We start from the raw sequence: 13,528 nt of genomic DNA on the forward strand, positions 1-13,528 counted from the left end.
CCCCTGTCTTCCCTAGCCCTCTCAAAATACTCACTGCCATCGAGTCCATCCCAACTCAAAGCAATCTCTCTTTGGGTTTCCCAGGCGGTATCTCTACGGAAGTAGATTGCCCAATCTTCCTTCAGAGGAGTGGCTGTTGGCTTTGAACCGGCAGCCTTTTGGTTAGCAGTTAAATGCCTTAAGCACTACGCTATCAAGTCTTCCCAGCCTCTAAACTGTATGAATCGGAGCTGTCCAGTGACGCCTGGCAAATCCACCAGCCCTCGCATGGCCATCTCTGTCCCAGAGTCTGGCCCGGGGATGAGTTCCTGATGCCCTGGACCCAGTCTCCGCGTTTCCTCCTGCCAGGACCGCGCTACCCACCTCACCAGCAGCTCCACGGAGCGTACTAATTCGCCAGTTCCAGGTAGGACGCGCATCCCGTTACCACGGAAACGACGCTTCCGCTGTCACAGCGCGTGCGAGAAGTCAAAGGTCACCCAAGTTAGCTCAACTTCCGCTTCCTGGGTCTTGCTTGTTATCAGAAATCTTTGGAGTGTCGGCGAGCCCTCAAGCAAGCTTTTAGTGTTGAGGGGTCGACTGAGGCCCGCTGCTTCAGACATGGCAGCCTCCACCGCAGCCGGAAAGCAACGCATTCCCAAAGTGGCCAAGGTAAGCGATAGCAGCCTTGTCGGGGGAGAGGCTGGCGGCTGGGAAAGGGGCTTCCCCCAACCCAGCCTCCGTAGCCCCCTGGGCGGGGGAGAATGTTGTGGATTAGGTTTACCCGGTGTGGAGTTGGGGAGCTGGGGGAGGAAGAAACTTTCCGCCAGTAGCGAGATGAGACCTCTTGTTACCACAGAGCACAACGTACGTTGGCGTGGTCTTTGTTTTGATAGGTGTTTTTGCAGGCGGAGGGGAGGGTCATTCAGCAAAGATTTACTGAACCAGGCACTGTGCAAGGCGCTGGGAAGCCAACGCTCTGATGGCGGGCAGCAAGTATTACTCAAATAAAAAACGAGTAAATGTAAAACTGCAACCTTGCTAAATGTTACTGAGGCAAAGCAGAAAATGCCATGGGCGTGAATTGAAAGGGAGGGGATTAGGAGGTCTTCAGAGAAAACTTCGCTAAGGAAATGATTTTAAGCTGAGACTCGAAGACTGAGTAGGAGTTAGCCCAACGGAGAGAGGAGAGTATAAATCCAAGATTGTGTAGTGGTGTAAATTAAACTGATTAAACAGTAAAATTGACATTTCCATTGATGGCTGATACTTAAGCCACAAACCAAAGCTATTGTTATGGAGTAGATTCTGATTCATAGGGACTCTATTGAATGCTTAATATGTGACGGGTTTGGGGGCTAATCCTTTACAGACACTGTTTCTCTGATCTATATCTACAGTCTAGAAGCCTCTCTTGAAGTTGACTTTTACATCTCCATTTAGATGACTCCTTTAGATAATGAATATAAAGCACTTAACGCAGTATTTGGCACTTTAAAAAAAAAGAAAAAAGCCAAACTTACTGTCGTAGAGTTGATTCCGACTCATGACAACTGCCATTAGGTTTCCAAGGCTGTAAATCTTTACCAAAGTACATTCCCCATCTTCCTTCATCAGAGTGGCTGGCAGGCTTGAACCCCTGACCTTCTGGTTAGCAGCCAAATGTCTTATCCACAGTGCTACCAGAGCACCATCTGGTACTTAGTGATCATTAAATATAAGCTATCTTCATTACTTTTAGCATTGTTTTATGTGTGGCATTAAATAGTTTTTATACTTCAATTCCATGAATTTTTATTGGGCACCTCCTATGTAAAAAGAGTTGTGAAGGAAACAATAATGAGCAAGACTGAATATAAGAGAGCACTGTCCAATAAAAATATAATACATGCCCCTTGAATAATTTTAAACATTCTTGTAGCCATGTTAAAACATAAAGTTAAATTAGTTTGAATAATTCGCTTAATCCAGTGACCAAAATATTGTCATCTCAGCAAGTAATTAATATTAAAAAGTTTTGGTGAAGTATTTTTTTTTTTATACTAAGCCTTCAAAATCCAATGGGTATTTTATACTTACAGCCACCTCAGATTTGGACTCACCACATGTGGCTTTTGACTAGCATGTTGGACAATACAGCTCTAAGATATCAAGAAGCTCACAGTCTATAATGATGGGCACTTACTGAATATTGTCTTTGATATGAAATGCTATTAAAAACCAAACCCTATCACCAGAATTACTTGTCAGACAGAGACTAGTGGAACACCCCAGACTGTGGCCTGGTTATCCTTCGCACCTGGAAGTGGACTCACTTCCACAGATTAGCTCTCAGCCCAATAGTAGAAAGACCTACAAGCAAAACATCTACCCCAGGGAGATGTACCTCTTAGATCAGTCAACGATTAGACATCAGAAAGGCAAGTTTCACATAGAGGGAAAGCTGGACAGAGACGAATGCATGGATAAGAAGAGCACAGGGAGGGAGTGGTCACAGGGAGGAGATAGGAGGAGAGCTTTTGATGGTTGGAATTGTAATTGGGGCAATGAAACCAAATGTACATGAACCATTGAGAGTAAAATGAATCTGCTTTGTAAATTTGCACACAGATTACAATATAATTTTTTTTAAAAAATAAACCCTATCATCTGTCCAGGGCATTATGAGAAATGAAGAATCCTATAAGTAGAGGTTGTAATAAGGAACTCTGGTGGCGCAGTGCATAAACATTTACTGCTAACCAAAAAGTCTGCAGTTTGAACCCACCAGCTCCTCTACAGGAAGATGTGTCAGTCTGCTTCCATAAAGATTACAGCTTTAGAAACTATCCAGCAGTTCTGCTCTGTTCTACAGGGTCATTATGGGTCATAATCAACTGGCGGCAATGGATTTAGAAGTTGTAAAGCTAGGTAAAACATTTTACATACCTTGATAAAGCAAAACATCTGGTGAGGATTTTACTTGGACTGCCTCATAGTTTATTGTACTAAACTAAAAGGGCAAATTTGTTATTATTTTTACTACTTTTTCTCCTGAGACTTTTTTTTTTTTTTAACCTATGGCTTGGTCGAGTCGGGCCGACTCGATGGCACATAACAACAACAACAACATGGCTTGGTTAATGCATAAAGGAGCTCTGCTAGTGTAATGGGTAAGGCATTTGGCTGCTGACCATAAAGTTGGCAGTTCAAACCCACCAGCTGCTCCATGAGAGGAAGATGAAGCAATGTAGTTCTGTAAAGATTTACAGGTTTGGAAACCCAGTGGGGGTCACTGTGAGTTGGAATTGACTTGATGGCAGTGGTTTTGGTTTGGGTGGGTAACACATACCATATGTAAGATAAAAAAAAATCTTTTTTCTACTCAGCCTCATAGAGAAATGGGAACATGTCATGCAAACAGAATATCTTGTAATAATGCTTAGGAGGATCACACACTAAAAAATGTTCATTTGGTTTTCAAACATTTCTTTTGCCTTCAAAGGTAAAAAACAAAGCCCCAGCTGAGGTACAGATAACTGCTGAGCAGCTCCTAAGAGAAGCTAAAGAGAGAGAACTTGAGCTTCTTCCACCTCCACCTCAACAGAAGATCACAGATGAAGAAGAGTTAAATGATTACAAACTAAGGAAAAGGAAGGTCAGTCAGTGTGTTTTCTTCAAAGAGCCTATTAATATTGTTAAGAATGTGTACCTCAGAGTTTGGAAAGTTCCTCATTGATTAGAGACTCTATAAGAGAAGAGGAGGTTAGTATTTCTAGCCACGTGAATAATACAACTTTTGGATACCAGGTGATTGCATTTTGCTGAACTGTTTTAAGTGTGTCATGAGGGTCTGTTTTAAAGCATAAAGAAATTAAATCCACCAGAGAGATAATTTTTGATGCCAAATTGAATATAGATAGAAGTTTAATTGATAGAACAACTGACAGCTGTAAGAAGGGAGTACTAGTAAAACTGAATTGTGTACTTCTGTTGTGTACAGTGATCTGTTAAGACCTGGGAAAGAGCTGTGAGAAGGCTTTAGGATATGATAACTTTTCTACCCTAAAATGTAAACTTATTTTAAACCACTTACCCTATTGTGTATATTTATTGGCTATTTTCAATGAGATATGTATGAAATTCTGAGATATTACCAAGAAGATTTAAAAGTAGTAGGAAAAAACATTCTCTTATTAGGAACAACTATAGCTTGAAGTATTGGTTAGTTGTCATAAGTAACAGGAGAAAATGTTGATTATTATGCTCATCTTTGTCTATAATTTTCTTTTTGCTTGCATTGTAAGACTTTAAAGAAACACCTGTGATTCTAATCTTCTTTAGTGGATTTCTTATTCCTCAAGGATTCCAGAATGTCATTTCTCTCAAATAAGAACAGAATGAACACTTTTTTAAATATAAAGATTAATAAGCAAAGGATGATGTCACTTTTGGTTGTTTTCCCTCTCATTTGACTCTTTTTGCATCTCTCCAGACTTTTGAAGATAATATAAGGAAAAACAGGACCGTGATCAGTAACTGGATAAAGTATGCACAATGGGAAGAAAGTCTGAAAGAGATTCAAAGGTAAAATTGTTAAAAGGGTAATTTTATATCTGAATAAGGTAATGGGTACAGAAAATTAGAAAAAAAAATAAAGCATAAGCAAAAGATTATGTCCTTGGCAGTAATTTTCAGATTTGTTCCATGCAATCCTACAGTTCCTTTGATGGTCCTTAGAGTACTGCGGTAGGATAGTCTGGAGGAGACAGCAGTACAAGCCTACAGAAGTGCTATCACTACCACCACACCCTCCATAACCAGAGAAGCTCAGTTCCATCTGCTTTCTATATATTGAATTTTTTTTATCATAAAGTGTTCCACTGAAATCCAGTGGCCAACAGGATGAAAATCTGAGCATGATCTGTTGTCATGACCAGGCCCTTCGTGTTGTCTAGCCTCTCCCTGTTCTCCTGGCATACTCCCTGCCTTTGCTGTACTCACACCCCTGAACACACCATGTATCCTTAATTGGACACTTGGCTGTTCTTTTGGTAAACAGAAGCTTTCCTCAAATGCTCAATTGTGACATTACCTACTACTTAGCCTTTTCTATCACACATTTTCATTTCTTCTGCTCTGTTTTCTGGTGCAGATTTATCACATTACATTATAATTACATGCCTATTTATCTTTTTATAAGACTTTGTAATATCTCTGAGAACAAGCCTCGTACCTTCCATCTTTTTATGTCCAGAGCCTGGTCCATACCCGTGAGCCATGATACCCATTAAAATAGTAGGTTCTTACACATAGTTTGGAATCATCGCCACATATGTTATATGTATTATTTTTGATGTCCTCCAAATCTTGCTTCTTAAGGGCTCGGTCTATATACGAGCGTGCTTTAGATGTGGACTATCGAAATATTACACTCTGGCTGAAATATGCAGAAATGGAAATGAAGAATCGCCAGGTCAACCATGCGCGAAATATCTGGGACCGGGCGATAACAACTCTCCCACGAGTCAACCAGTTTTGGTGAGTTTCTGATGTAACACAGAACAATTTTAAGTACATATTATTGTCTAAGGAGCTCTGGTAGCATAGTGCCTAAGGCACTTGACTGCTAACCAGAAGACTGGTGGTTTAAACCCACCAGCCAAGCCTCGGAAAAAAGGTTGGGCGATCTACTTCCGTAGTGATACTGCCTCAGAAACCCAAGGAGGGTCGCTATGAGTCGGGTCTGACTCAACGACAAATAACAACAACAACAACAATTATTGTCTAAGTTAGTCAGTGCTTAGTAACTGTGTAATCATAACTAAAACTGATTGCAGTCATATGCATAAGAAACTTGTCAAACCTGGTAATTTTTAAGGGGAAAGAAAGCTTTCCAATGATTAATGTGTTTTCAGATTTATATCTTAATAAGAATCTTGTTTGATTTAACTGAGAGAAGATAAAGATTTAAATCTCCATCACATTTAACAAAGAAAGAACTAGAAATAACCAAAGAGCATTTCTTCCCTAAGTCATTTTGACCATAACAGATTTTTTGGATAATTTTGTTACAGGTACAAGTACACATACATGGAGGAGATGTTGGGAAATGTTGCTGGTGCCAGGCAGGTGTTTGAGCGCTGGATGGAGTGGCAGCCCGAGGAGCAAGCCTGGCATTCCTACATCAACTTTGAGCTGAGGTACAAAGAGGTGGATCGAGCCCGCACCATCTATGAACGATATATCCTTTTGGACAAAGTTACTGCCTCCCCACAGGGAGATGGCTGTCATGAATGGTCAGGAAACGTAGTCATTGATTCTGACTAGAAATCTAGGATGTGAGATTTATCCATTTCATTTTCTGGAGTCATAGACTGTTCACACTAAAAGTCTGTGGATTTATTTGTGGTAATTAACTCTTTTCTAGTGAGTTCTTGGATTTATTGTGTGGTTCCTTGTGGAAAGTGACATACTAAAGTCCTGGTTGCTATAGCCAGTTCTGTTTTTCTAAGGTTTGTTTTGGTCACTAGCACTGTTCCTGGCATTGTAATCAAAAGCTTTGCTGCTTGCTAGCTGTGTGGCCTCAGCGAGTCATTTCACTCTAAAGTACACTTATCTTTAAAACAAGAGTAAAAATATCTGCTGTAAGTGAATTGTGAAGATTAAGTGGTACACATGAAAGCACGTTTAGGAACTGAAGCATTATGCAATGTTAAGATCTTAATTATCTCTACTCACTTTAATATTATTAGTTTAACAAAAGCTTTTATAGCTCTTGCTGTGTGTCTGGGATTTAAGCACTTTATACTTATTAAAGTCATTTAATCTTCATGACAACCCTGTGATGTAGGAACTACTGCATTCTACAGATGAGGAAACCAAGGCACATAAGATTTATAGCTTGCCCAAGGCCTAACAAGGTAATGATGGAAGTAGGATTTGCAGAGTAGAACCTGTGCTCCTAACCTCTTTGCTTATTTGAAAGTATTACTACTTTTGAAATTATTGATTTCCTCAAGGAAGGGAGATTAAAAATAGATACACTTTTTACATCTTTTAAAAATTATATTTAAAAATAGATCCTTTTAAGAGATAAAATGGTAATTCAAAATTTTCATTTGCCTCCAGTTCACAATGCTTCTTGTGACATGCTTTTTTTTCTTAATTATTCAAGTATTAATGTTATTGAGCATGAAATAGGTACCATTTATTGAACATACACTTTGGGTGAAAAAAGTGCTAAGAACTTTACATTCATTTCATCATGTAAACCTGGCAGAAATCCAGTGAGGTTGATAATTAGTTCTCCTGTTGACATGAAAAAACTGAAATTTAGACAGTTTAAATGATTTGTCTAAGATCACATTCTAGTGATTTTTCTTTTTAACTCCAAGTTCTTGTTTATATGTACTACTAATATATTGAATAAGCACTGGAAAAAAGTAGAAATAAATAAGACACAGCCCCTCCCCTCACAGAGGTCATAGTTTAGTACTTTGTCTTCCTATGTGTTATATAACATCTCTTCTATCACAGTAGTTTGCATTGTCAAGTGTTTGGGCTATTTCTTGGTTTATTTGGTTTATTTTAAGCCACCTACTCAGGACTCCAGTGTTTCTTTAATTCCTCTGCACTTGTCCTTGTACATCCTGATGTTAAGAACTGGATCAAGTATGCTCGCTTTGAAGAAAAACATGGTTATTTTGCCCATGCCCGGAAAGTGTATGAAAGAGCTGTTGAATTCTTTGGAGATGAACATATGGATGAACATCTTTATGTTGCCTTTGCCAAATTTGAAGAAAATCAGAAAGAAGTAAGTATGCTTTAAAAATCCTGTTGTGTCACAAAACAACTTAGAAGAGATTATTTCTTGTGAACACTGAATTTATTTTTTGGGCAATCTACTCCTGTAGTGATACTGCCTCAGAAACTCAAGGAGGGGTCACTATGAGTTGGATCCGACTAGGTGGCAGTGAGTTTGAGTTTCTTACTTACCCTCAGAGAAAATATCTTTAAATTTACGTTTAACAGTCTCTCAAATGAACCAGCTTGAACTCATGGCTGTGCTACAGATTGGGACCTGAGTGATTATAGATTCTATATTGTTAGGCCGAAGTAAACCCAAGCTGCCAACATTTCAGTTGGCAGCTTCCTCCAGGTGTCAGGCCCTGATGAGACAGCCTAATAAAACAACCGAGGTAACAGAACCCACCCAGACTGGAAAGTCCCATGCAGTGGCAAGCTTCCTCTTGTGAAGCCCCCTCATGCTAATTAGGTGCAGAAATGTGCCAACAGCTAACTGGACCCTGTCATTTCCTTAGTGTCCCCAATTAGGTCCTCTCTGCGTCTATAAGAATCTATCCCCCCTGCCCGGGGGTGCAACTTCTCTGGCCTTGATGCTAGGGCACGAGAACCTCGCCCGGGAGTGCTAATAAACTACTTCTCTGAAACAACTCCGTGTCCTGGTGTCTCGGCAACTCTGCATTACATATATAACTTTTCATTTTGTATGTTTTGTGTAAAAATTAAGCCTTTAAATCTGTGTATAAGCTGAGGGTTAGTTATTTGGCATCCTTATTAACGGGCTTTACAGGTAACAAGCCAGGAAAACAAAAAACCCAGAGCCTTCAGAATAGAGAACAGAATTTGAAATGAAAGCAGAGATTGCCCCATAAATAAGTACATTCTTTTTTTTCATAGTGTAGATGGAAAATCATCCCTGAAAGTTGTTCATATACTACAGAGTTGAGAGAGGTTGGCTGAGGTCCAAATGCAGGGTTATAAAAGGGTGGGATGAGGAGGAGTGGCATCAGAACTGATCTAACTTCAGGGCAAAGCTGATTCCTATGAGGTAGATATCAGACATACCTCTACCCCTCAACCCTTTTTACCAGTTCTGACACCGTCTGTGCCTCCCATAGCACTCACTGCTCTGCTGGGTTCAATAATCTATTACACTGACCACACAGAACTCACATACCATACTTACTGTTAACTGGTTTATTAAGGAGGTAACAGAGTACAACCCAGGATCAAGATCATTAGGCTACAACACGGGATCAGGGTCAGGGTGCATGCTGATGAATTCTCCCTTCTTAGTGCAGGATAGCTCTCAGCTCCTCTCAGGCATGCAGGCCTATTTTCTGCACCTTCAGGACAAATCTCGTCTCGGGCCCCTCAGGACAGGCTCATCTTGGCCCTGTTGTCTGTCAGCACTGACTGCTGCAGGGCATCTTCTGGACCTGTCACCAGCAGCCCTGCTACTAGGCCCCATCTGGGCCTGGGCCTCTCACTGTCTTCAGTGTTATAGCCCTTGACCCATGTTACAGTTCTTTTAGGAGGTTCCTCGCTTCTTCTCACTCTGCTTCTATACACTTCCTCCTTCCTTGTTTCTGTCTGACTGTATCTATCTGTCTGAAACACCTCTGTGGGGTTGGCTGCTTATATACATAACTCCTTGTCAATTTCAAGGACAGTGGGGGGGTCTACAGACTGACCAATCACTTCTCAGTAGGCCATAGATATTTCATTTGCAAAGTAGGCTATAGTCAGCTCATTTGCATAGTATATTGACCAATCCCTGCAAGGTGCATACCAACTATAGGCTAGGTTGCAGCTCAGGACCAGACAAAAAGTATCAAGTCAAGTTGCTTACAGCTTACCTAAGAAAGGTAACAAATTCTCTGGGATAGAAAACTGGGGTAAAGGTAACTCCTCAAGTTTAATGGGAAATTTTCTCAAGTTGTTATTCCACAAAACTAAGGCAAAAGGCCATCTAAAGGAACTCATTTTACCAAAAGGTCATTCCCAGATCATGACAGAGAGTTCAGATTTTATTCTAAGGGCTGTGGAAAGCAGTGAAAGGTTTTGGGCAAGAGAATATTATATATTTTAAAGAGAGCCTCTAGCTAAGTCATGCAGAAGGTATTGGAAGCAAAGTAACAAAATAGAAAGCAGGGAGTCTTAAAAGAGAAACTTTTGAAATGGTCCAGGTAAGAAATGTAGATAAGTTGGCAGGGGATGGAGGAAAGTAAAGAGCTATGGTCAGGAGGTGGCTTATTGATGGAGTGAATGTGAGGCACGATGACAGGAACGAAATCATCCTTTCCACAAGTAGCACCAACATAAGAGAGAAGAAAAGTCTTATTTTGGTCATTTTGAAGTCTCAGAAATATAACTCTGTTATTGTTAGCTGCCACCAAGTTGTCCCATGACTCATTGCAATCCCATGCACAACAGAATGAAATACAGCCCGGTCCTGCACCATTCCCATGACTGGTTGCAGATTATACCATTGTGATCTATAGGATTTTCATTGGCTGATTTTTGGAAGTAGATTGCCAGGCCTTTCTTCCCAAAACATACTTGGAATTAATATTTCATGTCATGACTATTCACCAAATTAAAATTTTGGTATTATTTTTAAATAATATTTTAATAATACCAATTATTATTATGTTATTATTTTATATTGGTATTATTTTAATAATACTAAAAATTGGAATATTGTAAAAATTGGAATACTAAAATTGGAATATTGTTTTTCAGAAGGTAATCATCCTGCCTGTTTTTAGTTTGAAAGGGTACGAGTGATCTACAAGTATGCCCTGGACAGAATTTCAAAGCAAGAGGCCCAAGAACTCTTTAAAAATTATACAGTCTTTGAGAAGAAGTTTGGTGATAGACGGGGTATTGAAGATATCATCGTGAGCAAACGGAGATTCCAGTATGAAGAAGAAGTGAAGGTGTGTGCTGGTATAGAAGGTTAACTGCAGATATATGGAATGGGTAGTACATTAGGGCTACCAATGATTATGCAATTGATGATGTGTCTACATTATACAAGAAGTATTCCAGCCAGGTTGGGTAGACGCACTGATATAGCAGGTAAGCAGACAGCATGTAGGTTTGCTCTGGCATCCAGTATTTTGAAAAGCAAGTTGTTGATTGTTGACTGTGTACTACAGAACTTGAACAAAAGAAATCTGGAATCCATTTGAGTTTTTTTGAAAGAAGATAGAAGAGTCGAAGATCGAAAAACCATGTTTATCACCTTTTATCTTAACCATTTGAACAAAAGATGTATTAATATGTTTCTATTCTCAGCTCCTTAACCTGTAGTGTGCTATTTTGATTCAATTCTAAGATAGAAGTGTTTGCTTTTATTAGACATTCCTCTAGTATTATTTTAATGGCTATCTAACTGTATGTACATTTTAGAATATAAAGACCAGCCAACTAACCTCTATTCTTTTCCTCTCACAACAGGATTTTTCTGTTTTTAGGATAGAAAGTGGGAAGGGGTGGGCAGACCTTTTGTAGAACACCAAAAAAAACAAAAAAACCAAACTCACTGCTGTAAGTCAGATCCAGAGGCCATTAAATCCCCAGGATGAAATGGGATATGTATGATGAGTGATTGGTTCCCTTCCTCCCATTTTCAAACAGGGCCAGATAAAGGGAATGGTTAAAAGTATTTTAAAATACTTTTGGTTAGTCAAATGAATAAAGAGGTCTCCAAACACAGAACTAACTGTAGTGTTTAATGAGGTAGTAGGTCATCAAGGTATGTTCAAGATAAATGACTCTTGGAAGGGTTCCAGCAAGATGGCGGACTAGGCAGAAAGACTGCACAGACCCTCTTCAACAAAGAAAAGGCAAACCAATTAACACAGACACAGAAGATAATCTTGTACCCCTGAGCCTCAAAGGGAAGGATATAGAAGTGGACTAAACCCCAACTAGCAGAAGAATTTGCGTGAAAATACTGAAAAAGGAGACATAGCTGCAGTCTGCCAGCAATCCTGAGCAATCCTGATGGTACAGACAGCTTGGAGATTCCCGAGTGGTGAAAGGACCTAAGAATTAACTTAAAAATCACCCTACTAGCCAGGGACTGCAGGGAGGACTGTGCACGGTGGCTGGGGAACAAACGGCGAAGGTGAAGAGAAAGGGGGCTGAACTGTGGACTTTTGCCGGTCCGCAGGGCACCGCCATTTTGAAGGTTTAAAAAGCGGCTTGACTATTGTGGATATTTAAAGAGATAGCGCGCTAACAGATTTCTGAGGCTTAAGAACACTTCTGCTTTCCAGCAACCCCAAGGACATTAGGGACCTGCAAGACTTAAAAGGTACAACATTCTCCTTGTTACTACAGCGTACACCCGCTTGGTGAACGGAGGTATGGCCACCCCCCACTCCCCCTACCTTCTGGGCCTACAGGAACTCCATCACAGTCTGTGCTCAGACGGAGCCTGGGTACCCTACCCTATCCTCCACCAATTTTTTATTTTCATTTTTATTTTTTTCTTTTTGGCATTCTTTTTTCTGGTGATTAGTTTGCTTGTATTTGTCTGTTTTAAAACAACTAATATTACTAATACTTTTGTCCTTTTATTATTATTCTTAATCTTCCCCTACCAGGTCCTAGTTTTCAGCACTTTTTCTTTTCCTTGTGCCTGGTTGAAATTTTTTTTTCCTTTCTTTTTTTCCCCCAAAAATTTAAGTTTTTTTTTCTTTTTACTTTTTCCCCTCTTTTCTTGTGATTAAGCCCATTCCTTGTTTCTCGTTTTGCATTTTTCCTATTTTTCTCTTCATTTATTGTTCTCCTTCCCTACTTTTTTTTTTTTCTTAGTGCCCTGTCCCCAGATATTGCAGGTTTGCTTTTTTTTTCTTCCTTTTTTTCCCTTTTTTCTTTTTTTGGTTAATGCTCCTATGTGATTACATGGTGTGTTTTTCATCCATGGGCTTTTAGTTTTTTGATGGTTATTCAATTGTAATTTGTATCTAACTGAGTGGGAGACAACAACAGTCCTCACAAAACACAACTACACCCACACCTCCTACAATTTCACTTACTGAGCGAGAGCCACTTCCTCCTCCTCCACCAACAGGCCAACAATAAAAAAAATACCAAGAAGAGCCTGAATCAACCTTGGCTGCTCTTCACAAATAGTAACAGAAATCTAAATACAACAATGTCACGATGCCTCAGAAATAACAGACCATCACAGTCCACACAAAGAAGCAGGAAAAAGTGGTAGAAACAAGGAAGCAGGATACAGACCCAGAACATATCCCTGAGGAAGAAGCAGCATTGGAACTCTCTGATAAGGAATTGAAAAGAATTATCTTTAGGTATCTTCAAAGCATTGAGAGACAAACCAAAGAAAACACAGAAAAAACCTTGGAAGAATTTTTCAAGAAAATACAAGAACAAAATGACAAATGAAAAATTAGAAATGATTCTAAATCTGCAGATAGAAATCCAGAAGATTAATACTAAATTATTGGAAATAGATAGCACATTGGAAGGGCAAAGGAGAATAATTGATGCAATGGGAGACAGAATTAATGAGATCGAAGAAAAATACCTGAATACTTCTTCGGAAAAGGATCAATCGGAAAAAAAATCAAAACAAAATGAAGAAAGCCTAAGGTTCATGTGTGATACCATCAAAAGGAATAGCTTACATGTCATTGGAATTCCAGAACAGGAAGAGAAAAACAAAACCACTGAGAAAATTGTCCAAGATTTGCTGTAGGAGAATTTCCCTGAAATGATGAAA

At 39.6% G+C, this 13,528-nt stretch overlaps 1 protein-coding gene across 1 annotated transcript in view; it reads left to right on the top strand.

Moving 5' to 3' along the window:
• The first annotated feature begins 430 nt into the window (after positions 1-430).
• CRNKL1 (crooked neck pre-mRNA splicing factor 1) overlaps positions 431-13,528 on the top strand; it is a 25,115-nt gene continuing 12,017 nt past the window's right edge. Inside the window, exons 1-7 of the mRNA XM_007948198.2 lie at positions 431-651; positions 3,464-3,616; positions 4,454-4,545; positions 5,341-5,499; positions 6,036-6,202; positions 7,596-7,774; positions 10,536-10,706. Of these exons, the coding sequence (XP_007946389.1) occupies positions 601-651; positions 3,464-3,616; positions 4,454-4,545; positions 5,341-5,499; positions 6,036-6,202; positions 7,596-7,774; positions 10,536-10,706 (972 nt within the window). The 5' untranslated portion in view covers positions 431-600. The remainder of the gene's footprint in view (positions 652-3,463; positions 3,617-4,453; positions 4,546-5,340; positions 5,500-6,035; positions 6,203-7,595; positions 7,775-10,535; positions 10,707-13,528) is intronic.

Source organism: Orycteropus afer, unplaced genomic scaffold, assembly GCF_000298275.1.
Source record: "Orycteropus afer afer isolate SDZICR_OR568_19922 unplaced genomic scaffold, OryAfe1.0 scaffold00208, whole genome shotgun sequence".
In the NCBI taxonomy this organism is placed as follows: Eukaryota; Metazoa; Chordata; class Mammalia; order Tubulidentata; family Orycteropodidae; genus Orycteropus; species Orycteropus afer.